Below are 23,890 nucleotides of genomic sequence, written 5' to 3'. Positions count from 1 at the left end.
AGTATGTCTCATGTAATTAGGGAAATTTTCTCTTGAGGGCGATAACTGCATTTTGATTTGTTTGGATGTAATTTTCCTAATATTAATTTCCAAGAAAACAAAGATCAATGAAAGCAAGACCTGCAACTTCTCCTTGCCCTTCATACCTGTGACCTGGACCTCGTCCTCGTTCAGAGCCTCCACTTTGATGTGTAGCCTCCCGCGCCGCTCCGTGTGATCCACACCACAGAGGCTTGGCACACTCTGTACACATCGCTTGTGTACATTCATTTCGCAGCCTGCGGATGAGTGAAAGAGAAAATCAAGCATTTAATCTGTCTTATAGATGACGAAAAAACAACAAAATAGATCTGCACAATACATTCCCCAAATCTGACTTTTGATTGGCTGTTCAGCCATCACCTGCAGATCTATGTAATCAATATCCTTCCAATGGACAACCATGACTCCACCCATAGCCTTGCCTCGTCGTGCCGCCCCATGAAGAACTGCCGGTTCTCCACAGCACAGTACTTCCGATTTTGATTGGTAGTTGCATCAAAGACACTACTTCGAAAACACTATAATAAATATTCTGAAATCTTGTATCTGCAATTCGGATTGGTTTCTGCACTAGCAAAGGAATCACTTTGAATTCGAATGAATGCATCATAGACTTAAGTGATATGGCCTAAGACGTGCATACAAGATCACACACGCCCATATGTTTCAGTTCTCAGAGCACTAAATGTACCCACATGCAAAGTGAAGTAGAGGACAGTCACCTCTCTCCCTTGGGAACTTAATATAATGGACAGATGAATACCTCTACATATAGAGCCCGAATCATGGAATTATTTGCGTGTAAAATTGGGAACTTGCGCATCAAACTGTGTGGGAAAGACTGCTAGTCGTTTCATGGAACCAACTGCACAGGACTTTTCCAGGACTTGCATGGCATTCGCGCAGGGTCAGGACAGCTCTGCGAGCCGCCGATTGCCTTCGCGAGACGCAATGCAGGGAGTGGGCGTGGTCTCAGTAGGGGCCTGCATAGGGGGGCGGAACACACAAAATGGGGAAAAACAAGTCTGAAAGTAGGCATTACAAGGGACGGACTGCAGGCGGTCCATAGCATGCCCACAAATGCGCATGAGAAAGCGCATTCATGGATGTCACCATGCAACCTTTCGCCTGCGAAAGGCCCATGTAGTACCCTCTAAATCTTCACCACAGGAAAGCAGGAATACGGACTTGTGCTGAGGATTCGCAACTCTGAAGGTGAGTTTGCACGTCAGATTTATGGGTGCGTGCACACAGATGGGGTTCCGATCCTGCAGCATGGAAAGCTGCAGGGAGTGTATACAGGGATTTGCACTCAATTTGACCAGAAAAATAAATGTTTACCGGGAAACTGTATGCATGTCCCCGGGGTGCCAGTTACAGTTAAGGGGGACCCCACGCAGTGGTGCCAAGGTGCAGGCTTGGTTGGGGTGACCCCACAAACTGTTCACAGCATGTGTGTGTTTGTGGCCTGGGAGCCTGCAAGTCTAAATTAATGTGGCTGTTTTGGCTTTGCATAGGGGCATGTCAGAGGCGATTAACACGTGACTTGCATGTAGGCCTACTTTGCGGGAACTATTCCATGAATACGTTGGGTGCGCTTTTTTTATTATGTGCGCTCGCTGACTCAGTGACCCTCATTACTAGTTTGCTGGTCTGTTAACAACGGTTCCAGTAAGCTTGCTGGTACTGTTGTTACCGTACCGGCAAACTACGAGTTCTGCTCACGGGTGACTTCCGACCCGCCAGGACTGACCAGGCTGGCATACCGGCACCCGCAAGCAGACACTGAGGGTAGCCCCTGCAACATCGTTGAGGGTGCAGGTGCTTCCGGCATCCCCATTCCATTAATGGGGACTAATAAATACTGGCACCCGGCAATGGGGATGTACAGGGTCCGCCGGGGCTGGAATGCCCCGGTACATCCCCATTGCCGGGTGCCGGTAAAAAAATGACTCTGGCAGCAGCCGTCCCGGTAATTACAGGCACGGCTACCGCCAAAGTCGTAATGAGGAACAGTGTCATTCTCAGCACGCAGGCACTGTAGGATAAATGCTTATTTTTTTTCACGAATCAGGCCCATAGTGTGCATTCCTCCAATGAGGAGGTGCACCGCTCAGACAGGGGGTGGAAACCCTAGCACTATTACTCATGCCTTCATCCTCCGGAGGTCTCAAACTAAGTACCACAACTATGGGTAATGCCAGGAAATATTAACTCTGATATGTGGGATATACAAAGTACTACAAATTATGTTATTCTTATAGGTCAGTCATTACAAAGGAAAGGGTCGTTTTCCATGGCTCAACACATCCCAGTCTGTCTTCACCTCTTGTTAAGGACACAAGTCGATTGCTTTGCAGATGTTGACAAATTATGTTTTAGTTCTGTGTGTGAGAGACAAACAAAGCCAACAATGTCAGGGTGATTCCACCCAACTCATTTCACATATTTATACAGCATGGTAACTGGCTAAAATCGCAATCGTGTCTCTGTCTAAAATGAACATTTCATAAAACAGCTTTAAAATAAAAATAAAAAAAACAGCATTTAGATATATTTTTGGAATAACTTTTTCCCTATCAATCTAAGGCCCCCTCAAAGAGATGACTTTGAATGCCTCCTTTTGAAAGTCAGTGGGCCTCATTACACAGAAGGCGGTAGGGGATTACCGGCACCGGTAAGGGCACCGGTGCCGTTAAATCCCCACCGCCCTACTACGAGGGCCCTCAGCGGGTCCCGTCCTTAACGTGTGGTCAGACCACACGTTAAGGACAGGACCCGCTGAGGGACTTCAGTGCAAATAACGGTACCGCAAATTGCGGTACCGTTATTTGCTCCTTCCCCATTCCCATTGAGCCCTATGCGGGCTCAAATGGGAATGAGGAATGGTTCCCGGAGTGGCGACTTACCGGTCCCGCAAAGGTCTGAGTAGACCGGTAAGTCCCTATTCCGGGAACCCGGCCTCCGACGGCGGTAAGGGGGTAGCCATGGCGCTAATAGCGCCATGGCTACCGCCTTCTGTGTAATGAGGCCCAGTGTATCGCTGAATACTGTGGTTAGCCTTCTTTCTATGAGTGCTAGGGTGACCAGATGTCCCGGTTTTGCCAGGACTGTCCAGGTATTTACATCTCCGTCCCGGAGTCCCGAGACTTTTTTAAGTTTAAAAACGCTGTCCCATGATTTGGGGTTCGGGTGGATACCATGCTGGTTTTTTGGCCGGATATCATGATTTTTGCCAAAAACCGGAATGGTATCCACCCGACCCCAAATCCCTGACAGGTTCTTTAAACTTAAAATATCCTCAGGACACCGGGCGCTGCAACATGGCATGGGACAGGCCACCCACATAGAAGTAGGACTACAGTTTCACCGCTGATGCTGTAGTCCAACTTTTATATCAGTGGCCTGTATCAGTTTTTTATTTTCGAAATCTGGTCACCCTAATGAGTGCACAAGGCAATGTAAAGAAACGTGTGTAACTTACTAGATTATTTGGAAATTCCAAAGCATACAGAATTACAAAACAAGATCATTGTAAATACATATTTGTATTTACTGCCATTGATTTCTCCGCCGCAAAGACGGAATTGATCATCTCTATGTTTTGTTCTCCTCTTTTTCAACAAAAGTAGAAAATCGCAGACACTCTAGAGGTTGCCTGACAGTGCAATGTGTTGCTCCTCCGATGGAAGAGTTTAGATTCAGCCCACAACTGTGCCTGAGCCATCCTGTTGCAATTGTCCGACAAAGAGATGGTCTCGTCCTGTGTCACAGCCACGGAAGCGGATTCTGGGGGTCATTTTTTGTAATCATGGGTAAACATGCACTATAGGCCTAAAAAAGCTCAACGTACAGGTTAAGTTATGTAGGACAATCACAGTGCTACTCCTGATATCCTAATCACAACTTCAATCAATGCTACTTTTCTTCTACTGCTAGTCCAATTGATCATTCTCTTCTGCAACTATTCTATCTTCTTGCAACCATTAAATATGCTGACACCATAGTCACAAAACTGGAGTAAATTATGAGATGCCTACAAGCATCTCAGATTTGCACTTTTTAACTTCCAACTGATGCACACAACCTAAAACTGGTGCACATTTGGAGATGCCTGCAGCATCACAGAGGGCCGGGATGAAGTCTTTGTAAATTTCGTTTGCATATGAGCATCTCAAGGATGCCTCAGACAGCCCCATATTTGCTTCAGTTTGGGCATTTGTGAATCAAGTAAAAGGGGTGCGGTGCAACTCAGACATGCTCACGGCATCTCCTCAGTGCAAACCTTCTTGAAGAATCCTGTTTGATAGTTTGTTCCATCTCTTTTATAAAATCCACCTATACATTATTTGGTTGTTAAAATCATATGTTCAATCTCTTTTCCACTCTTTCTGTAATAACATGATTTATATTGTAACTTTTAATAGAGGATTTGACCTTTTCCCCCACTTTGGTCTGGTTTTAGATTGTGACACTCTCAATAGACTGCTCTTGTTTCTGTTAATAATTCCCTCTCGGCTGCACGTACTACACATTCTACTCTTGGGGTTTACAATTCACCAATGTCTATGGCTAATTGGAAGTGGGAAAATGTGACTTCCTGGAACGGGTCCTTTTATGCTTCAAATATTGAAATCTGAGTATCACATTTAAGACTTCCCAAGCGGCCGGCCCTGTTGCACGGTCCTATTTCAAAATGAAAGGCGTTCCCAAAGTATGGGCTAAGATTTTGTCTATTTTGTTAGGTAGAATAAGATTATTATGGAAACGGCAACTTCATGGCACAGGTGGCATACAGTCCCAATATTTAAGAAGGTTAATCGAACAAACACACACAACTATCGTCAATAGCTCTCTTAGATACTTGCAGTAAAATGTTTGTGAACCAAGCTGCTTCTACAAACTTTTCACTCTGGGAGACTTTCTAAGTATCAAATTGAGTTTCACAAAAATATGCATGCAACCCTAAAAGGTTTCATGTTTAACCTATTACAAAGTTAGGTTTGGTGAACAGGTAGTCTCCCCATTATATTCAGCTTGTATGGATGTATTGGCTGCCATCTAACATGTGGATTGGTCCTGTTTATGGGGCAAGATAAAAATGTGTGGCATACAAGATTAAAAGTCTGAAAATGAAAATAGTTCTGTTTGTCTCCCAAATGAGGAAAGGTACATGTTGAAGTTTTTCCATTATACCATTGCTTAATTATTATGAAATGAACGTGATTCGTAGTTTAATTTACGGACTAGAAATTAGAAATATAAGAAATTGGATGTGCCTTGAATGATTAAAAGGTGCAATCTGGAACAGGGGTCTAAACCTACCTCTTTCAATTCCGGTTCCTCATGAGCTAAGTATATTGTCTCTGAAGGCCTCAGTCTTATAGAAAAACATTATGATTTACAATGAGACTTTCAATGATGCAAACATTCCATGTATGTTGATTTGTACCAAAAATATTTTACTGAAAATGACTAAAGTTTTACTGATGTTATCTGCTGAGTGTTCCATCTTTCTGTGTTTGACAGGTTGCAGAAAAGCGAAGCTATTTAGGGATCAGAATGCATTTACAAAAGAAGTCTCATTGTACTAAGATGAAAATTTAAAAATTATGGAATGCTTAAAGAATATGCATGAATTCATCTGAAATGGGGTATATTCCCTGAGTATTTATGTATGTATCCTACTAGTAAATATAGATATCATATATTTTATAAGATTCCGTTTTAACCAATTATCCAGTTATGTGTACTGGAAATTATGAGTCCTCGAAGTTTGTAACTCTAAAATATGTCCTCTTTGTAATTTCCCAGAACAAAATGAGACTTTAAAAATGCTTGAATTTATGCGTTGAAGAAACTCAAGAATTAAGAATTGACATGGTTTCTAAATGTGTCCGCAATCCACTGTTCATTTCCTCACATCTTTTTTTGGAATTGCCTAATGAATGGTTCACAGGCCTTGGTTAATGTATTGATCAGGTTTATCAGTAAATTATACAAACTGTTAGGAATATTTTATGAAGTTAATAATTTCATTTAAGATAAGTTTTAAATTGAACTGTATACATGCATAAATGAATGATCCTCTATTCTGATTTTACTTGATGCAGCTGCCAATTGTGGTTCTGCGAATCACCCTAAATTGCCTAACTCTCACTCGAAATGAGGTTTCATCGCTGAGATTCTTGGCTATCTTCCTATCTCTACCAAAACCTGAGTGGCCTCTTGGGGCAGAATATCTTCTATTTTATATGTTTTATTTCCGGTATTTATTGTGCCTGTACCTAACTTTGGGGAGCAACAGAGCACTGAACATGAGTAGGTGCAACAGGCATGGGTTACATGGTTACAGGGGACCAGTCCTTACTTTATTGTCAGCATACCAGTTACAGTAGCATTTACAGTTTTAGAGAAAATGTAACAGTGCTCAAAAGTGTTCTAGGGTGGAACCAAAAGGCTGTAAAGGGTGGTTGTTCGGAGTGGCACTGTGCTGGGGAGTGTATCTTGCATGGGGGTAAAATGTTCTTGAAGAGGAGAGTTTTAATTTGTTTCTGTATTGGAAGAGTGTGGAAACAAAACTAATGTTGACGGGTATGTTATTCTGAAGCTATGGGGCTTAGATCAGAATGATTGCTTCCTGTTTCCTGGTTCTTTCCTTTTTCCACGTCTGCTGCTCTAGTCTGGCCAGGTCCTGACTTGTGGGAATGTGCCAACCTCCAGAGATGCTGACATTGTGAGCTTGCATGGTAGCATCTTTGTATATGATGCATCTCAGTGATGAACACAACTGTCGTTGGCCAATACATTTCAATGAGTGCAGCCACCATGTGGTCGATTGTGCAGAGACCTCTGATGAGGTGGACAGCAGCATCAAGGATGCTTCCCACAGGTTCTACGATGGTGAGAGGAAGGCCGGTCAATACAGCATTTCCTTCATCCTGGTGAGGTGGGGGTGGGTCTGCACGGTTGATCAGTTGTCTGATTGTAAGGGCTCGATTTTCTGCAGGAGTGGTAGTTGGAGCCAAAATGTGTAAGTGTGTGTGTGTGTTTTGATGGGGAGGGTCTGTCCATGTGGAATCTCAGAGACTTTGCATGGGGTGTCAGGTGCAGGAGAAAGCACTCAAGGTCCTTGGCAGATGGCCAGATATGGTGGTGGGGGTGATGAGCCGGAATTCTGTGGGGTTCAGTTTCAGGTAGATACTGCATATCGAGGTCTGTATTGGGGAGATGAGGCTCTGAGTTGGTGGATATCTTTGACGGGTGATAGCTTCAGGTAGAGTTGTGTATTTTCTCTGTATTGATGGCTGTTAATGTTATGGCTGGTGAGTAGAGGTTCAGAGGGGCTCCCTGCAGAGGGTCAAGATCATAGATGGGAGGATGGGTCCCTGCGCCATGCTTCTAATAATATCTCATCTCTTTATTTCCCTTTGCTGGCTCACCTAGTCTCTCCATCTTCAATTTCACTTTCTAGGTCTAGTGCGGTGTTACAGAAACTTTGCATCATTGAAAGCGCTATTAGCACTAGGCCCAAAATTGTCTGACTGCAGAAACATGTACTTTAAATGCATTTGTGTATTAGGGCAACATTCGCCCTACCTGTGTCAGCAGTGCACAGTCACTTTTCAGCAGCGCAAAGTCCCTTTTAACCGTGCAAAAACTCCATGAATTGGGCCCAAAGTCTTTTGCCCTGGTGCAAAAATGCAGTAAAAAATGTTCTTTGTATTCAGGCAATTTTAGCCGTAGTTCTAATTCTCTTCCACCGATGCAAAAGTTTCTGTAACGTGGCCCATAGCATGGGAGTGGTTACATGGTTTTGCAGCTCACCATATGTTTTGTCCCTGTTCCTTTTCATGACTGAGCCTCCAAGTCCCGAGTAGTTGCCCAGCCCTTGCCCGCCTTGACCTTCGACTCGCTTCTGTTCGTTTTAATTAAAGGCCCTACGTTGTGGAAGTCACTTCCTCGTTCTCTTTGCTATGTTGACGTTTTCTCCCTGTGTCATCCTTGCCTCGCGGCTCACTTCAAGTTGCTACGGTTGACAAATGCCGAAATGTTATTTATTTCCTACATTGCATCTGTAAATTATTGTTTTTGTAATGACTCTACAGTGCTTTGTTTAACATGCTTTACAAGCAAGCAGATATCAAAGGAAATTTGCCGGTCCGATAGCACAGCAAGTAGAGAGCCTGCTGATGCAGTTTCGAATCCCGAATCCTGGTAGGGCCAAACCCAGCCTTTCATCCTTCCGAGGTTGATAAATAATCACCACACACCATGGGGAATAATAGGCAGCGCTCAGATACCTAAGGGTTCGTAGTGCTATATAAAGGCTTAATGATTTTATTATTATTATTAAATTAGACCACATGTATAAACAGCAATGAGACCATTGTTTCTGTTCTCTGTGTCTCAATACATACTAGTTTGGTGTAATAATATCATAGATTAGCCTGTCCTGGGCTACATAGTACACCCAGTTTCAGATCTTATTTCTAAAACACAGAATAGAAAAATGCCATTTCTGTCAGCCCTCCAACACTCGCTCCAATCTTGCTCTTGCTCGGGACAGACTGCAGGGAGCGCTTTTGGTGGTTGACTTGGCATGTCCCTGGCGTTGTGCCCATCCCCTACTGTGCTGTTTCCTGGCACCTGGTACACTGAAGGGCCGGGCAGGTGTGTGGTATTCATACATGTTAATGTTTTGTTTGGAATCATGAGCATGGTAGAAAGAAGAGGGCCCGAGCACTAGGTTGTCTCGGTTTGGGCGAATTTGAAGTATGGGTAACAGGAGGTGTGGGCGAAGAAAGGCCCAAAGTGTGTCTTTATTCTGCCAAGTAGTTCTGATGGGCATTATCTAGCATGGCACACGTGTTCCAGATGAGAATCAGGCTTGAGCTGCCATTGCGGGATACGGGCACTTGCTTAGAGCAGCGGCAGGAAAAGGACTGTGGTAGCCTTGCCTAGAAATGACAAACATAGACCAGGATTTCTTTTGCAACAGCCAGAACCAGGCAGCTGCATTGATTTGCTCTCTCTCTGACATGCACCCAGCAGCTGCATTAGAAGGTGTCAGTGCATTACCATTGCAGTGCCACTCAACCCCACCCATAATTTACTCAGTCAAAAATCACTTCCGCAATGGGCTGCAATAGAGCACAACACTGGTTAACAGGCCCGAGAGAAGTGAGTGGGTGCGGTTAAGGGCCAGTCCAGCTCACTGTGGCGGAAATTGTCACCATTTCGACATCAGTATGACGTTCAGGGTGCGAAGGACATGATGTTGGCAAAGTAAAGGCGCACATCAAGAGCAAGAGGCATTTTTCACCTTAAAACAATGAAGATTGTCACCATGGAGATGGCAACAGGGGGAGTCTTTTCTCCATGAGGCGTCAATGGGAAAAAGACGGCGGGAAGCGATGATCAAACAATAAATGCATGCAGGTCATGGGGGGGTGGCTAACCCTGACATCGATGGTGGAATTCCAGGACTGCTAACCAGAGGGGACGTACACTGCTGGCCAATTCCAGGAAGAACGACTGTCTGGTAGCAGGCCCGACTGAGCCCACCAGTACCCAGGTGTAACAAGTCCCAACCCAGATGTACTGAACATCGTGCTACTGAAGAACCTGCAACACTCTGTGGAGCTGGAAACACTGGTGTAGCTGACGTCGGACCACAATCCAGTAGCAATCACTGTGGGAGATGAGATGGAACCCTACCAGCAGCCAGAGAAGTACAACTTCAGAAGAGCTGACTGGAGCCACTACAAGGAAGATCTGAACAGCAAGGTCACACCAAACCCGCTGAGCACCAAGAAAGGCATCGACAGGGCTGTGGAAGACTTCACGACAGCAGTCCGGGAGGCAATCAAGAGCAGCATTCCGAAGCAGAAGACAAACCAATGTTCCATCTACAACCTACTGAGAGGCATCCAACAGTCCATCGCTGACAGGAACCGGGCCCGACGCCAGTGGCAGAAGCTCTGCATGCCTGATCTCCTGCAGAAGTACAACACGCTGTCAAGACTCTTGCAGGAGCAAATCAAACAGCACCGTGGAGAGAAGTGGGGGGCCGCAACAGCCAAGCTGAAGGAGGCGGACCACTCAATACGGAGAATGACTTGTCGGCTGACTGGGAAGAAGGAGCCAAGCCCATCAATCCAGGGACGAACCCACCTTGCATGCAATGTCAAGGACAAGGCAGAGGTCCTTGCTGAGACATTGGAGGCTTTGTTCACCCCGAACAAGGTAAGTAGGCTCTCAGACGGAGTGCAGGAAGAAGTTGAGAATCATCTCGCAGAAGACCGAACCGGGATGGAAGCAGAAGATATCAAGGAGTGCACAAGCTCTGAGGTAGCAAGACTTGCAGTGAAGCTGGCGAATGGCAAGGCACCAGGGAGTGATGGAATAAGCAACCTGGCAATCAAGAACCTCCCGCCGGCATCAATGGAACACCTCAAAGAGATCTTCAATGCGTACATGAGGCTCCAGCACTTCCCAAGATCCTGGAAAGAAGCAATTGTCATCATTTTCCCAAAGGCCGGTAAACCACTGAGGGATCCTGCAAACTACCGCCCCATCAGCCTGCTCTCTGGCTTATCGAAGCTCTTGGAGAAGGTCCTCCTAGCCCAACTCAGCGACTTCGCCTCAGAAAGAAATCTACTAGCAAAGCAACAGTTTGGATTTCGAAAGGAACATGCAACGACCCATCAGTTGCTGAGAGTGGTGGATACCATCGGCCACAGATTCAACATCAAGAAGTCCACGGGAATCGTCTTCTTGGATGTCACCAAAGCATTCATCCAAGTCTGGCACAAGGGACTGCTGCACAAGATGATTGACCTGGGATTTCGGAACTACCTGGTCAAGACGATTGAAGCCTACTTAGGAGACCGCACCATCCCTGTCGCCATGCGGTCTGAGATGTCCTCATCACACCCCATCCGAGCAGGCGTGCCACAGGGATTGAACTTCTGACCCTTCCTGTTCAACATCTTCACCAACAACATCCCGATTGATCTCCACAACACTGACCTGGCACTGTATACGGATGACGTTGCAGTCATCTCCCAGTCATTTAGAGAAAAGGAAGTGGCAAAGAATCTGATAGCTTCATTGGATACCATCTTGACCTGGTACAGCAACTGGCGCATAGAACTCAACACCAGCAAGGCAACTGCAACGCTGCTCACCAGAAAGAAGATTAAGGAGCACTCACACATCAGCCTCAACAGAGAGACCATCCAGTGGGAGAGCAGCAGCAGCTACCTCGGTGTGACCCTGGACAGGCAACTCAACTGGGGAAGCCATATCGAGAATACCAAGCAGAGGGCAACAGGAAATATGGCAGCTCTGTACCCACTCCTGAAGACCAGGTCCATGCCCCTCCGGACAAAGATCAATGTTTACAAGGTGATCATCAGACCTACCCTGATTTATGCCTCCCCAGCATGGATAACCTGCCATGAGCCACACCAGAAGAGTCTTCGGATAGTCCAGAACAAGACACTGCAGATATCGTGTGGAGCTCCAACCTTCACAAGGACAGCTGACCTTCATAGAGAACTGGACATCGAGATGTTGGAAGAAAATCTAGCGAAGCTGAGTAAGAACGTCTGGCAAGGACTCTCTGATCAGAAGACTCACTGCCACCACTGCAAACCCCTTCGACCAATACCCGCAGCCCATCACAGTGAAGACCCTGTGAAACCTGCCCTACTGTTACAGGTCCACACAGAACAAGAAGAATCCTAACCCACGACTACATACTCAACCCGAGAAGAGTAATGAGGCTCAAGCCTCAGTATACAAAAATCATTGTTGATGGATAACATCTATCAGCAAGAAAAAAAAGATGAGCCGCGGTTTGGGGGGTCTTGTACCCCGAGAGTGGGTGCGAGGAGGTGGGCAGAAGCAGCAGCAAGGTAAATGCTGGACAAGGGGAGAAGGTTTTGGCAGCCGTCCTACACAGTCAACCACCAGTGAAAAAAGCCTGCCTTCCTCGCTAGCTGATGGGCTGGCATCTCCTCCCACAGAGTTAATATTGTTTATGGGGGAAGGCTCTCCCTTTCCCATCAGCGCATCCCTTTCAAAAGGGGTGCAATCCTGCCCACAGGTTTTACCTCCACCCAGTGAGTATTCTAGGAAAGGAGGCACAGATCGGAATGGGAGGTCGGGTGCACCGGCACCATTCAGAATGGTGCCGGTGCATCCGACATACTGGCCTCGCGGGTGCAGCTCTGCCCGCCAGGTCAGACCAGGCAGGCAGAAATGCACCCGTGAGCACAACTCACAGTTTGGCGGTCTGGGAACTACGGTTCCAGCAAGCTTACCGGTACCGTAGTTCCCGGACCGGCAAACTTATAATGAGGCCCATTTAAGTTAGAATCATTCCCATTTTGCATAATGCACTTCTACAATATTTTGTTTTTAAAAATGGTCATGTTGGTTTATGTGATTTGTGCACATCCCAAGTAGGGCTGTACCGAATAGCATATTTAGTATTCGGCCAAATGCCAAATAGTTTGTCAACTATTCAGCCGAAGCCGAATATGAAGCCGAATAGTTGCTTTATTTAGTAAATCATGTTCCAAACTTATTACAAAAACAAACAAAGCACCATTTTAAATGCATTCTATACTTTTATTTCTCTTCATTGTAATTAATGTAGCATCTTTATTTATTTAAAGTGTAAAAGCCAGAAATAAAGCAGATTTAACCAAAATAAAGGGACTAAATGTACAGAAGATTGTTGCATATTCAGTGCCAGTTAAAGTAGGAGGTTTCACACATGCAAAAAGACTGCCTTTGTGAATCAGATGCATTGCATTCTCTATCCAGTTGCAAAGTCGATGTGGTCGAGTTTCGAAACTTCTTTGCAGCTTAGATAGAAATGTATAAAATGGTTCATGTCGGCTCATGCAGGACACAAGTCAAGAGGAAATCTGAAATGCGTGAACTCCATCTCACAACTATTCACTCCATCCAAACAAATAATGCTCACTTTTCACTTATCCTAGCCACTCTTTCTCGCCAATACACAAACATATGCAACTGATAATTTCCTGATAAAATATCAGATAATGTTAAACTCAGCACTCAAGTCCTTACAAAAAGAAAAGGAGGGACAATGACGTACGCAATGGGAAGCGACATGACTGGAACTGAAAGTATGCACATTTCTTTCAGTTTGTTTTTTCCAACTGAAAAAAGTGCACATTGCATTTAAACATTTGCCAAAAGAAAATATGTTCCTGTATTATTGCAGGCTAAGTATAAATGATGAGCACCTTTTTTGTCTAAGAATCTGTAACAAAATATGCCCTACAGAGCAGATTACAAAATAAGATATTTTTCAGCTGTGTGATAGCCATTTGTCTGGTCTAATTCTATTACGTTTTGCAAACTGAAGTCTATATTTTCCTTTCTGAGTTCATGTTGCATTGTATGCAAATGAGAAGGTCAAAGTATTCGGCACAAACCAAATAGCAAGAAACTATTCGGCCAAAGCCGAATAGCTTTTTTTCAGCCGGAATTCGGCCGAATACTTACTCAAACCCGAAGTTCAGTACACCCCTAATTCCAAGTCAGTTCTGTAAAATGGGAATATTTAGTTCATGGTAAAACTGGAGAAGAAAAGTGGTAAAGTACAGAAATTGCAGAGTGGTTGCAAATCCCAGCTTCACCTCTAAACCAATCCATGATCCTGAGCATCTCATTTAATCTTGTTTTGTCGAACCTGGCAAAATTGTCAGCATCTAAACCTATCAAAATTGTCAGCCCGACAGAGTGATTCCGTTCTCAGGGTATGAACTTCAATAGCCTTGCTCATGATTCCACTCACTATAGTGTTGTCTCCTCTTTAATAACAGTGAATATTGATATATTGCACATCAGAGCTACTTGTTTCTTTCTCTCTTAAGGAAAGAGTACTTGAAAACCATGTCCCTGATCTAATCTCAGTCTGTACGGATAAGGGCACCTTCCTAGTAGCGTCTAACCTCCATCCACTATCTATGCTTTGGAATGTATAGCTTTCTTCTTTCTTCCAATTGGTCACCTGTCTCCATGCTGGAGCACTTTTGCATTCTGTGAGACAGCTAAACGGAGCCATCTGTCTACTATGGATTATTTGCATCTTGTTCATATGATCTGTTTCCTGCATTTATGCCATGGCTGGTATATCTTCCTCGAGGCTGCTATTAATGAAGTGTCCTCTGCCTGTGCTAGAAACACAAGTAGCCTTGTCCTGGGCTGCTCATGTTGGCCTTGATATGCTACTTGTTTATCATTCTGATTACAGCACAAATGAAGAGTGTAAGGGGACTGAAAGGAGTCCCCATGTGTATTTTGATTACTGAGAGGAGACATATAGAGCTAAGCATTGTGATCGCAGTGAGGCGGGGTTCAACCCGATTTTACGTATTCCTTAATTCCTTTGTTTCAGTGGCGGTCAGCTCCAAAGGTGTCAGTGCCACAGGTCCCCTCATTGTTTTAGGTTGGTCTGGCTCAAACTACACAAAGGGCCATATTTCAATGGTCTAGATGGTAGGTGATAAACACCTGCTGGGGATGTGCAGAGACATGGGGAGGTGCAACATGAGCAGTGACTTCTATGTGCTTACTGGGGTTTTATGCGTTTTGTCTATGGCGGCCTTGCTAATTTGTAGGTACTGGGCCAATTGAGGGCATTCGAGATCTAATTGCATTGTGCATTATAAGGGCAATGTGCAATCTGGGGCCCGAAGGCATTGTGCATTCTGGAGACACTGAATTAAGCAAGTGGCATCAGTCCATTTGTTGGCTGGAATACTGAGCACATTTCAACATTTGCAATTTGTGGGTATTAGGCAATCTAGGGTTTTGATAGTTCTACGGGCATTGTGCCATTTAGGAATTCAAACATTGTGCATTCAGAGGCAATTGTTCAAAAGAGGTGAATGTGCAAGCTGGGAGCATTGTGGGATCTGAGTGTGTGGTGCAATATGAAGGTGACCTGTGGATTAGAGGCATAACACAGCCTGTAAACCATCTACTATCTGTGGGCATTACGAAAACTCTGTCCAGCGGCATTGGGCAATTCAGAGGATTATTACATTTTGGGCACATGGCGCAATCTGGGAGCTAAGGCATTATGCAATCCACGGGGCTTGTCAAAGTAAGGGGATTTTGCAAACTTGGAGTACTGTGCACTCTTGGAACTCAGAAAGTGTGCAATCTGTGGGGATTGTGCCATGTCAGTAAGTTGCACAATCTGTTGATACTGGACATACTGAGAACATTTTGCAAACTGGGCACTTCGCAGGTCATTCATGTAGGAATCCCTGCCTCAGATCTATTTATTTATTTATTTATTTACTTATTTATTTAGTTATTTAGATATATAGCTCAACTAACCCAAAGGTATCTGGGCACAGTCTTCATATCAGCAGCTCTGATAAAGATAACGCCTTTTCTTGATGGGTGCTGTATATCTGCATAGCACAGCTTTCTAATGGGCACATATTCAGGTTTGTGACAAGGTTTTGAAGTGGCACTACCTCTGAGAACATTGTGTTCAGATGGCAGTTTGTGCAACTACTGATAAAAAGAATTAGGAATATTGTTTTTAAAATGTTTGCTATGCATCAGCGTTTCTACTGGACACATTCATCTGGCTGCCACAGGGATGCTTCTGTTGTGGTATGTCAGTTCCTCTCAAAAGCAACATAACGACCTTCGGGCATGTATGGGCCCTTCCACAGAAAGGGGGTGATACTCAGTAAAGGTTTGAACATCTGTGTTTACAATCATGTAAGTAACGCTGTGATCTTACGAATCAATGAACTCCATATTAATTGAATCGTATCTAAGTTATGTATACTTATATTATTAAATTGCATACTCAGTGTGAATAATATAAGTACTTGCTACTATAGTGTGTGCTTTAAGGTAGTATCATAAATATAAGTTGTGCTCATTAGAACTCAATTTCTTGTACCTGAGAAGGATGGATGTCTGCCCTGCCCCCTCCGGGCTTTGACTCTATGACTTGCAGTTAACTACAAGTGTTTCCTATAAGGGCTTACCTCACTGATGTATCTGATGGTGAATACAGATTACAGATATTAACATGAGGGTAGGAGTGATGTTTAAAGCAATATATGCGAATGGGGAGAAAAGGGAGGAGAACCCCGCTATACTTTTCAGTGAGGCAAAGATGGGAAGAGCTCTATAATGTGCAGACCTACCCACGATCTAGAATGTTTAGCAAATGCTTTTGACCTTATGGCGTACTGTGCTCTACACATATGACATCATTTCACACCGAGGATTTGTCTCCAGAAATAGTTGCATTTTGAGATCATGTTCATCAGGAATCTCAACCTCCCAGGTAGCACGACCACCAAGACGTGTGAAGGATTATTAGACAGACTGGACCTCACCCAGGAAACAACTGAACAAACTCACAATCAAGCTAACATCCTTGACCTCCTCCTCACTGCCAAACCAACCCTGCATTACAAGACACCCATAACCTTTGACTGGCCTCATCACGGGGCGGCAACATTGCGAAATTTCCCCTCCAATTTCACTTCAGTGGCAGTGTGGATTATTTCTAGATTCACCACTTTGAGGTGAATTTTGCTTTTTTCCCCACTTTTTTTGTCTGAAAATTATTTGTTACACAAAATGTTGTGTTTTGCTCAACATTTCATTTTATTAACAAAATTTCATTTTTTCATGAAATGTTGGCGGACAGAAAAAATGTGTGAAAAAAATAATGTGAGTCAAACAAAAGATATTTTGTGAAAAAAAATCAAAATTTCATATTGGAAAAATCCAAAATGGCCAATTTTGCCCACAGGGTGAAATTGGAAAAGCAGGTGAATTTTACCTAGAATTGTCCAATTCCTCAGAAAGCATATTTTGCGGGTTCAGCCCATGCCTTAACACCACTTCCCCAATGATGACATCACCCCAACCAACCAACCACATACAACCTAAACCTATCAAGTAGACATTCCACTTCTGTAAAGACATGCCTGTAGAACCCCTCAACAAACTAATGTCCCATCAGGGCCCAGTTCAAGGTCTTCAAAGACATACTCGAAGCTCTGAAGGCCAATATTAATATATGTGCCCTCACACAACATATAGCCACAATGAAGAACACCTAGTACCAGAATGTCATAGCTGAAGCCACCAACAAATAAAGCAAAGCTCACGTCAAGACAATGAAACAGTGCATAAATCTTCTACCGACCCTGCAGACCCCCTTTTCACAGAGAAATCCACCTCCATTAACACGTTTTTCGTTGGCAAGTTCATTAGGAACCAGCAAAACATTGACGCCAACTTTAAACACACTATGCCACTCATCCCTACAAGTAAAATAATGAAATGGACCACCTTCAATGTCCTACCCATGGGTGAACTGACTACCACTCTAGCAATCTTCATTGATGACATTCTGCTAGGCTTCATTCCTAAAACGCTCCCCACTTTCATTCCTTGCTCTCATATCACTGCCAAGGAACAGTTCCCACCACTCTCAAAACCAGATAAAACTCTCAGTCCGGATGCTGAAGACCTCAAGAACTATTGCCACATTAAGACCTTCGTTTCCTTGGCAATAGCCTTAAAAGCGGCATAGCCACTAATCTTCAAGAACACAATGACAACAACAACCTCCCACAGAGCTACCAATCTGGCTTCTGGTCCCGATGCAGCACAGAGACTGCCACCATCTAAGTGGTAGACAATAATCAATGATGACACGCCTGCCCCCTGGCACTGCATCGCTCTGCAGCCTTCGACAAAGTGGATCATCAAGCCCGACATACTAAAAAACTGCATGAAATCTGCCAGACTGCCCTTCAGTTGTTTATCTCATACCTAGAAAAATCACCATCAGTTTGTCCAGATGGATACCTCCAGACCATCCCCCCTACCAGTCACATGTGGAGAGCCACACAGGTCCATCTTCTCACCGTTGATATTCAACCTCTACATGGAGTGCCTGGGATCGCCCATTCTCAGCCACAACACCCACATCCACCAAAATGCAGCTGATAATCAACTGTACCTCAAAATCTCCTTCATCAAAGACATCCACCACCTCAAGGCCTACTGTTAAATCGTGACTCTCTGTGGATGCTGTGAGCTGGTGATGTCATGTGGAGTGTTGCCTTGTGAATGTTAGAATGTTTACCCAAAGGTTTCACATCCAGGCAGTTAGAGCTCCCCAGCCTAGGTGATGGGAGCCAGTGTTATGTCCTGTCCACTTATATCTATATCTTCTTGTAACTGTGACTTAAGTACTTGTAATAAACCCTATAAGTAACCATAAGAAGCATGGAAGTCACTTTGTAACAATGGCGACGAGGTGGTCTTAAAAAGGGGAACATGTGCGTGCAAGAAACAGAATTTAGCTGAAGAAGCCTGCTGTGGGGGGGTGCAGGAAAAAAAAGGACAAGAAGAAGGACAACACTGTCCCCAGGACAAGTCAGAACCATCACGCAGGGCATAAAAAGGAGGAAGAAGAGAGCCCCACAGCAGGTGGCATCAGTAGCCCATAAACTGGAGGGAGAGCTGGGTCCCAGGGGCGAAGAGAGAAGCAGGGCCATAACGAGAAAGGAAAATCTATGCTCCATTACTGAAAGGAGAAGCCATGCTCCATGAGCTGAAGAAAGGAGCTGGCCCATAAGGAGAAAAGAGAAGCTGTGCATGTTAAGTAAAAAGGGAAGTGGCTGTCTTTAAAGTGAAGTGGGAGAAGGTGCACCCGTAAATTGAAGTGAAGAAGAAGTTTATCCCCATAAAAGAAGTGAAACGAGAAGGGAAGCAGTGCTCAGAAGTCAATACGGGAAGCTTAAGCCCATAAAGTCAAACGGTCTAAGGGGAACGAAAGTCCCAGTGTTGTGCAGGGTAGGACTTAAAGAAGGAGTAAGCCTCAACCCGGGTGTGCTTCCCAAGGGATGAGAAGGAGAACCTTGAAGAGTGAAGACCGTGTCCTTAGTACTGTCTGGGGAAAGGATGTGAAAAATATATGTGCTGCTGCATTTGTGCATTATGACTCAGATGAGGAAGAGAGTACCGTAACGTTTTCTCATGGAGCCTGAGCAGAGGAACGTGTCGGGGAAGACGGTGGGTCAATGGGAGCTCAGTGTTGCTGTGCTGTGAATCTGTGACTGATTACGTCACACAAATGACAGGGGGAGTTTGCGAAGCAATGGAACGAAGATGCCAACGTTCCGTGAGTGGATGTTGCAGGCGTAGGGTATTAGCAATATTGCAAGACCCTGAAGTTCCATAACAGGTGATATGCAGCAATGGGAAGCGTTGCAGAGTTTGAGGAAAGGACCTGCCCTGTCAAACTTATAACGTGATGGTTTCACGTGGCTGTATCCGGAAGGCACTCAAAACAAACCGCTGCACAGAAGAGAATAAGCCACTCCGCCTCATCCCTTGAGGTGTTCAGTAGCAGCCAATGTTAAATGAAAATTGCAGAGCCATGCGCCGTGTACATTAGGAAAGCGGCTCGTTTAGTGAACTGTTTCGGGAAGTTGCCACATCGGAGAAGGAGAGAGGCCTCATCGCTTTGTAGCGCAGCAATTAGAACATTGCAGGAGATTAAGTTAAGTGGAACTGCTGCGTAGTATCGTAACGCAGCGCAATAATAAGAAGTTGTGTGTGTGCCGAGTAGTGATGAAATGCAGCAGTTTGTGCAATACTCTATGAACATATGGAACTGAGGCATGGGGGGTCATTACAAGTAGGGCGCAAAGGGATACCGGGCACCGGTAATGACACCTGTGCCGGAAATCCCTTTGCGCCCTACTACGAGTTCCCTTTGCGGGTCCTTCCTTAATGCCTGCTTTTATCAGGCATTAAGGACGGGACCCGCAAAGGGACACCGGGGTTAATAACGATACCGTAATTTACGGTACCGTTATTGCCGCCTTCCCATTGAGCCCTATGGGGGCTCAAATGAGAATGGGGGATGGCCCTGGTGAATGGGGAATTACCGATCCCTCTGACCTCGGAATGTACCGGTAATTACTCCTTTCACCAGGCCGGAGTCGGAACGATTTTGGAGGCAGCGATGCCGCAAATTGCGGCGTGCTTACCTCCAAAGTCGGAATGAGGACCAGAGCGTTGTATGATAAGCAGTGTCAGCATCATAGATGACCCTCCGCAAGGGCAAGCATTGTATCCTTTGAACACAGTATGTGTCATGGTGAAATATAAGAAAACGTTAATGGAAAATAGTTAGAGTATAAGTGAAAGAAGTGCTGGTATGGGGAATGCACGTAGCAGACAAGAGTATTCAGGATGTAAAGGCACATGTGATTCGTTCAGTTGCTGAAGTACTAAGATGTTTATAAGATGAAGTTAAGGATGTGCAAGCAGTTTTGGATTTCGGCAAATGGGTGAAGGTTGTATGAAGTAAGCATGGAGTAGAGATAACCATATTTGAGGATTTTCAGGAAAAATATGGACTTCCATAGACAATTCTAATGAAGATTTAAGGTTAGCTATAAATGTACGGATGTGTGTACAATTAACCGCTTGAGGCATTGTAGCTGATTAAGGCTGGTTTAATTCAGCATGGACATTTTGCAGCAAAAGCATATGTTACTAGCAATGTAACTTTTAAGTTGATGTGAGAAAAAGTAAGCAAGTTAAAGATAAAAGTGTTTAAAGTGCTTGCCTGTGAGGATCGCATATTATGTGGGGATTATGTCCCGTATGATTGGGAGGTAGCGCCTCCGGCTGAAGTATGAAGAGAGTATAGGTGAAGGTCACAAAGGTTATTGGGAGGTAGCGCCTCCGTCAGAAGTACGAAGTGAGGGTGGGTGAAGGCTGCAATGGTTATTGGGAGGTAGCGTCTCCATCAGAAGTATGCAGTGAGTGTGGGTGAGCGCCACAATGGTTATTGGGAGGTAGCGCCTCCGGGATATTCATTGAGAGTGGTGTGTATGCCACAGAGGTTAGGAAGGTAGCACCTCCAAGTTGTAGTTTGAGAGTGGTGTGTGTGCCACCGGAGTAAGGGAGGTAGCATCTCCAAGTATAACATTGAGATTTTTTTTGTGAGTTTGTATCTCTCTTTAATAAGATGCACCCGTTGTTTCCTCGTCGTACCAATGTGAATTTTGTGTGTGTTGAGTGGGAAATCTATTTAGAATATTAGTTCTCACTAAAAGGGAGATTTGGGATTTTTAGCATCACTTAATGTGCATGGAAGGTGTTTTCTCCCTTTGTGTGAGGATAAGAGCTCATGGCTCTCATTTGGTCTTGTTCTTTGCAGAGAAGTTTGCGTTGACCAGGGGAGTTGCTAGGTCTGGAAAAGACCCGGGGCTACGCTGATGTCGGAACTGTGGGGACTAGGGGGCTAGCTAGTCTTTTGGCGGTAGCTCCAGAGATTCTATCCGGGGCTACAACCAAAAGACCAGGGGCTATAGCCCCATTAGCACCCCCTAGCAACGCCCCTGGCGTTGGCCATCTCTATATATATGAATCCTCAGTGTCGTCAGTGTACAGTGAAGATCATTTGTCGTGTGAAGGAGCAGGGTATATGTGTGATGTTCTTTCTCATGTGTGTGTGTTGGCATGTGCAAAGAAGGGAGATGTGTTGTGTTGTTATCCTTGATGTATCTGTGTCGGTGCATTGTTAATCAGTAAAGGAAGGAGATGTGTTATATCGTGCCTATGTGTTTGTATGGTGTATTAGTAATGGAAGGAGATGAGTTATATCGTGACTGTCTGTGGATGCTGTGAGCTGGTGATGTCATGTGGAGTGTTGCCTTGTGAATGTTTGAATGTTTACCCAAGGGTTCCACATCCAGGCAGTTAGACCTCCCCAGCCTGGGTGATGGGAGCCAGTGTTATGTCCTGTCCACATATATATATAACCTCTTGTAACTGTGACTTAAGTACTTGCAATAAACCCTATAAGTAACCATAAGAATCCTGGAAGTCACTTTGTAACACCTAGCTTATCCTTATAAAAGCCTGGATGTTCAGAACAGGCCTCAATTTCAATCCCACTCAAACAAAACTCCTTCTCCTCTCAAATACTACCAAACAGAGAATCATACAGGCTTGGATGTCGGCCATGAACCTTTAGGGCTTCACCCCACTACTGACACCATCTCTGGGATTCCACTTTGACAGCAATCTTCCTTCAAATGCACAACTCAACAAAAAAAGACATACTAGCAACTTTGTTTTGCAGAACATCAAGACCTTTCTTCCCGATAATAACTTCTGATCCACAGTTAAGGACCTCATCCTGTGGGATGGTAAAAATGCCAATCCCACCATCCAACCCACCTCCACCCTGGCACCAATGAGGAGCATCCTCTGTGCCTCAGCCTAACAAATCAATGGATTCTACAAATTTGACCCCATTACACCCACAACCCTCAGACTAAACTAGATGCACCTACAACCACGCATCTACTTCAAGAACGGGTGATTTATTTAGAAAGCTGTCCTTCTGAATGCTCCTTCCTACCTACATAGCCAACCAGGTCACCCTCTCTGGCAGCCAACGCTCCATAGAAACCAGAACTTGGTCAGATTAGATCTGCAAAAATGCAAAAAAGAAAATACAAGGAAACAGGCATTCTCAATCTATGCCACGGACTGTGGAACCTCATACCAGTCACTGGACACGCCCCCCCTTGACCCTCCGATTCAGGAAGGAGATCAAGAATCTTCTCTTCAAAGAGCACCTTCTTCATCTAATGTAGACACCAGCAATCCCGCCGGCCGACTCCCCCCACCCCACACCTAATTTCTGCTTGCTTCATTGCAATGCATTACTGCCCAGCTGTAACTCCTGCCCTCTGCCTGTATTCCTAGTTACCCCTTTTTGAAAAGTGCTCTGCTGCTTCTCGAAGCTAAGCCCATGCACAATACACATACACAATCAAGTAATTAAAAACATACATTATGCAACAGCAGAGATTTTGAGTGATGAAAGCACTGTGCATTGGAAAAAAAGGGTTGGCCTACATAAATAGGAAATCTTAATGAGGACCGAATAGCGTATGGTGTGTTTTCACTGCCGTGAACATGCACGTTGGCATCTTAAACGTGCGGTTTTCACTGCTGTCGTTTCCGGGGTTTTTCGCCGTGAAACATACTATGCGTCGGGTGTTTGGGGAGTGTTGAGGGATGATGGTTGGCAGTGTGGGTGTTGGGGGCGGGTTAGGTGGAGGTTTGTGGGGAACCCCATTAAAAAAAAACACCCGCAGTGAAAACTGCACGTTCAAAATGAAAACGTGAACTTTCAAGTTGGCGAAAACACGTGGAACCCCAAAGAGAGGCGTGAAGCGCTGCAGTGGGAAAGCTGGAGACTACAGACTGGGTCACACTTATGTGAAGAGGCAAGAAACCATCTTTTGCAAAATATGAGTCGGATTTATTTGAAGATTGACTCATGTCTCTGGGTAGTGGAATTTATCCTTCCTGGGGTTGGGTGGGCTTGTATGTATGTTATGCTATGTTAACAGCTCTTTCCCCTCCACCAAATCCCCCTGGAAGTAGTCTCAGAGCACTATGGCTTGTCCCTAAATTGGCGCATAGTGCATGCACGGGGGAACTGCAGGCCTGAGGGGATAAATACCACAAACCAAAGGAAGGAGAGGTGAATAAAGGGTGGCAAGGGGTTTGTGTGTCACGTCTTTCTGCAAGTTCTCACACTCTACTATTTGCATAGAGAACAGTTGTTAGTACAAGAGAAGAGAGGACGTTTGGGGTACGTTTTATTTGTTTTTAATGCACCGTGTTTCATGCAATATTTACTGTTATTTATGTTGCATGATTTATAGTGGGCAAATACTCTGCATGGACAATTACA

General features: G+C 44.7%; 1 protein-coding gene across 1 annotated transcript in view; it reads right to left on the bottom strand.

Moving 5' to 3' along the window:
- The window catches only part of PRKCG (protein kinase C gamma), a 1,699,783-nt gene that overhangs the window by 511,669 nt on the left and 1,164,224 nt on the right, over positions 1–23,890 (bottom strand). The window contains exon 5 of the mRNA XM_069637367.1: positions 147–278. Within this exon, the coding sequence (XP_069493468.1) occupies positions 147–278 (132 nt within the window). The remainder of the gene's footprint in view (positions 1–146; positions 279–23,890) is intronic.

The sequence above is a fragment of the Ambystoma mexicanum genome, chromosome 1q (assembly GCF_040938575.1).
Source record: "Ambystoma mexicanum isolate Mex_15411 chromosome 1q, UKY_AmexF1_1, whole genome shotgun sequence".
Classification (NCBI taxonomy): domain Eukaryota; kingdom Metazoa; phylum Chordata; class Amphibia; order Caudata; family Ambystomatidae; genus Ambystoma; species Ambystoma mexicanum.
Note: the sequence above shows the minus strand (reverse complement) of the source record. Positions and strands in the feature narration are given on the sequence as shown.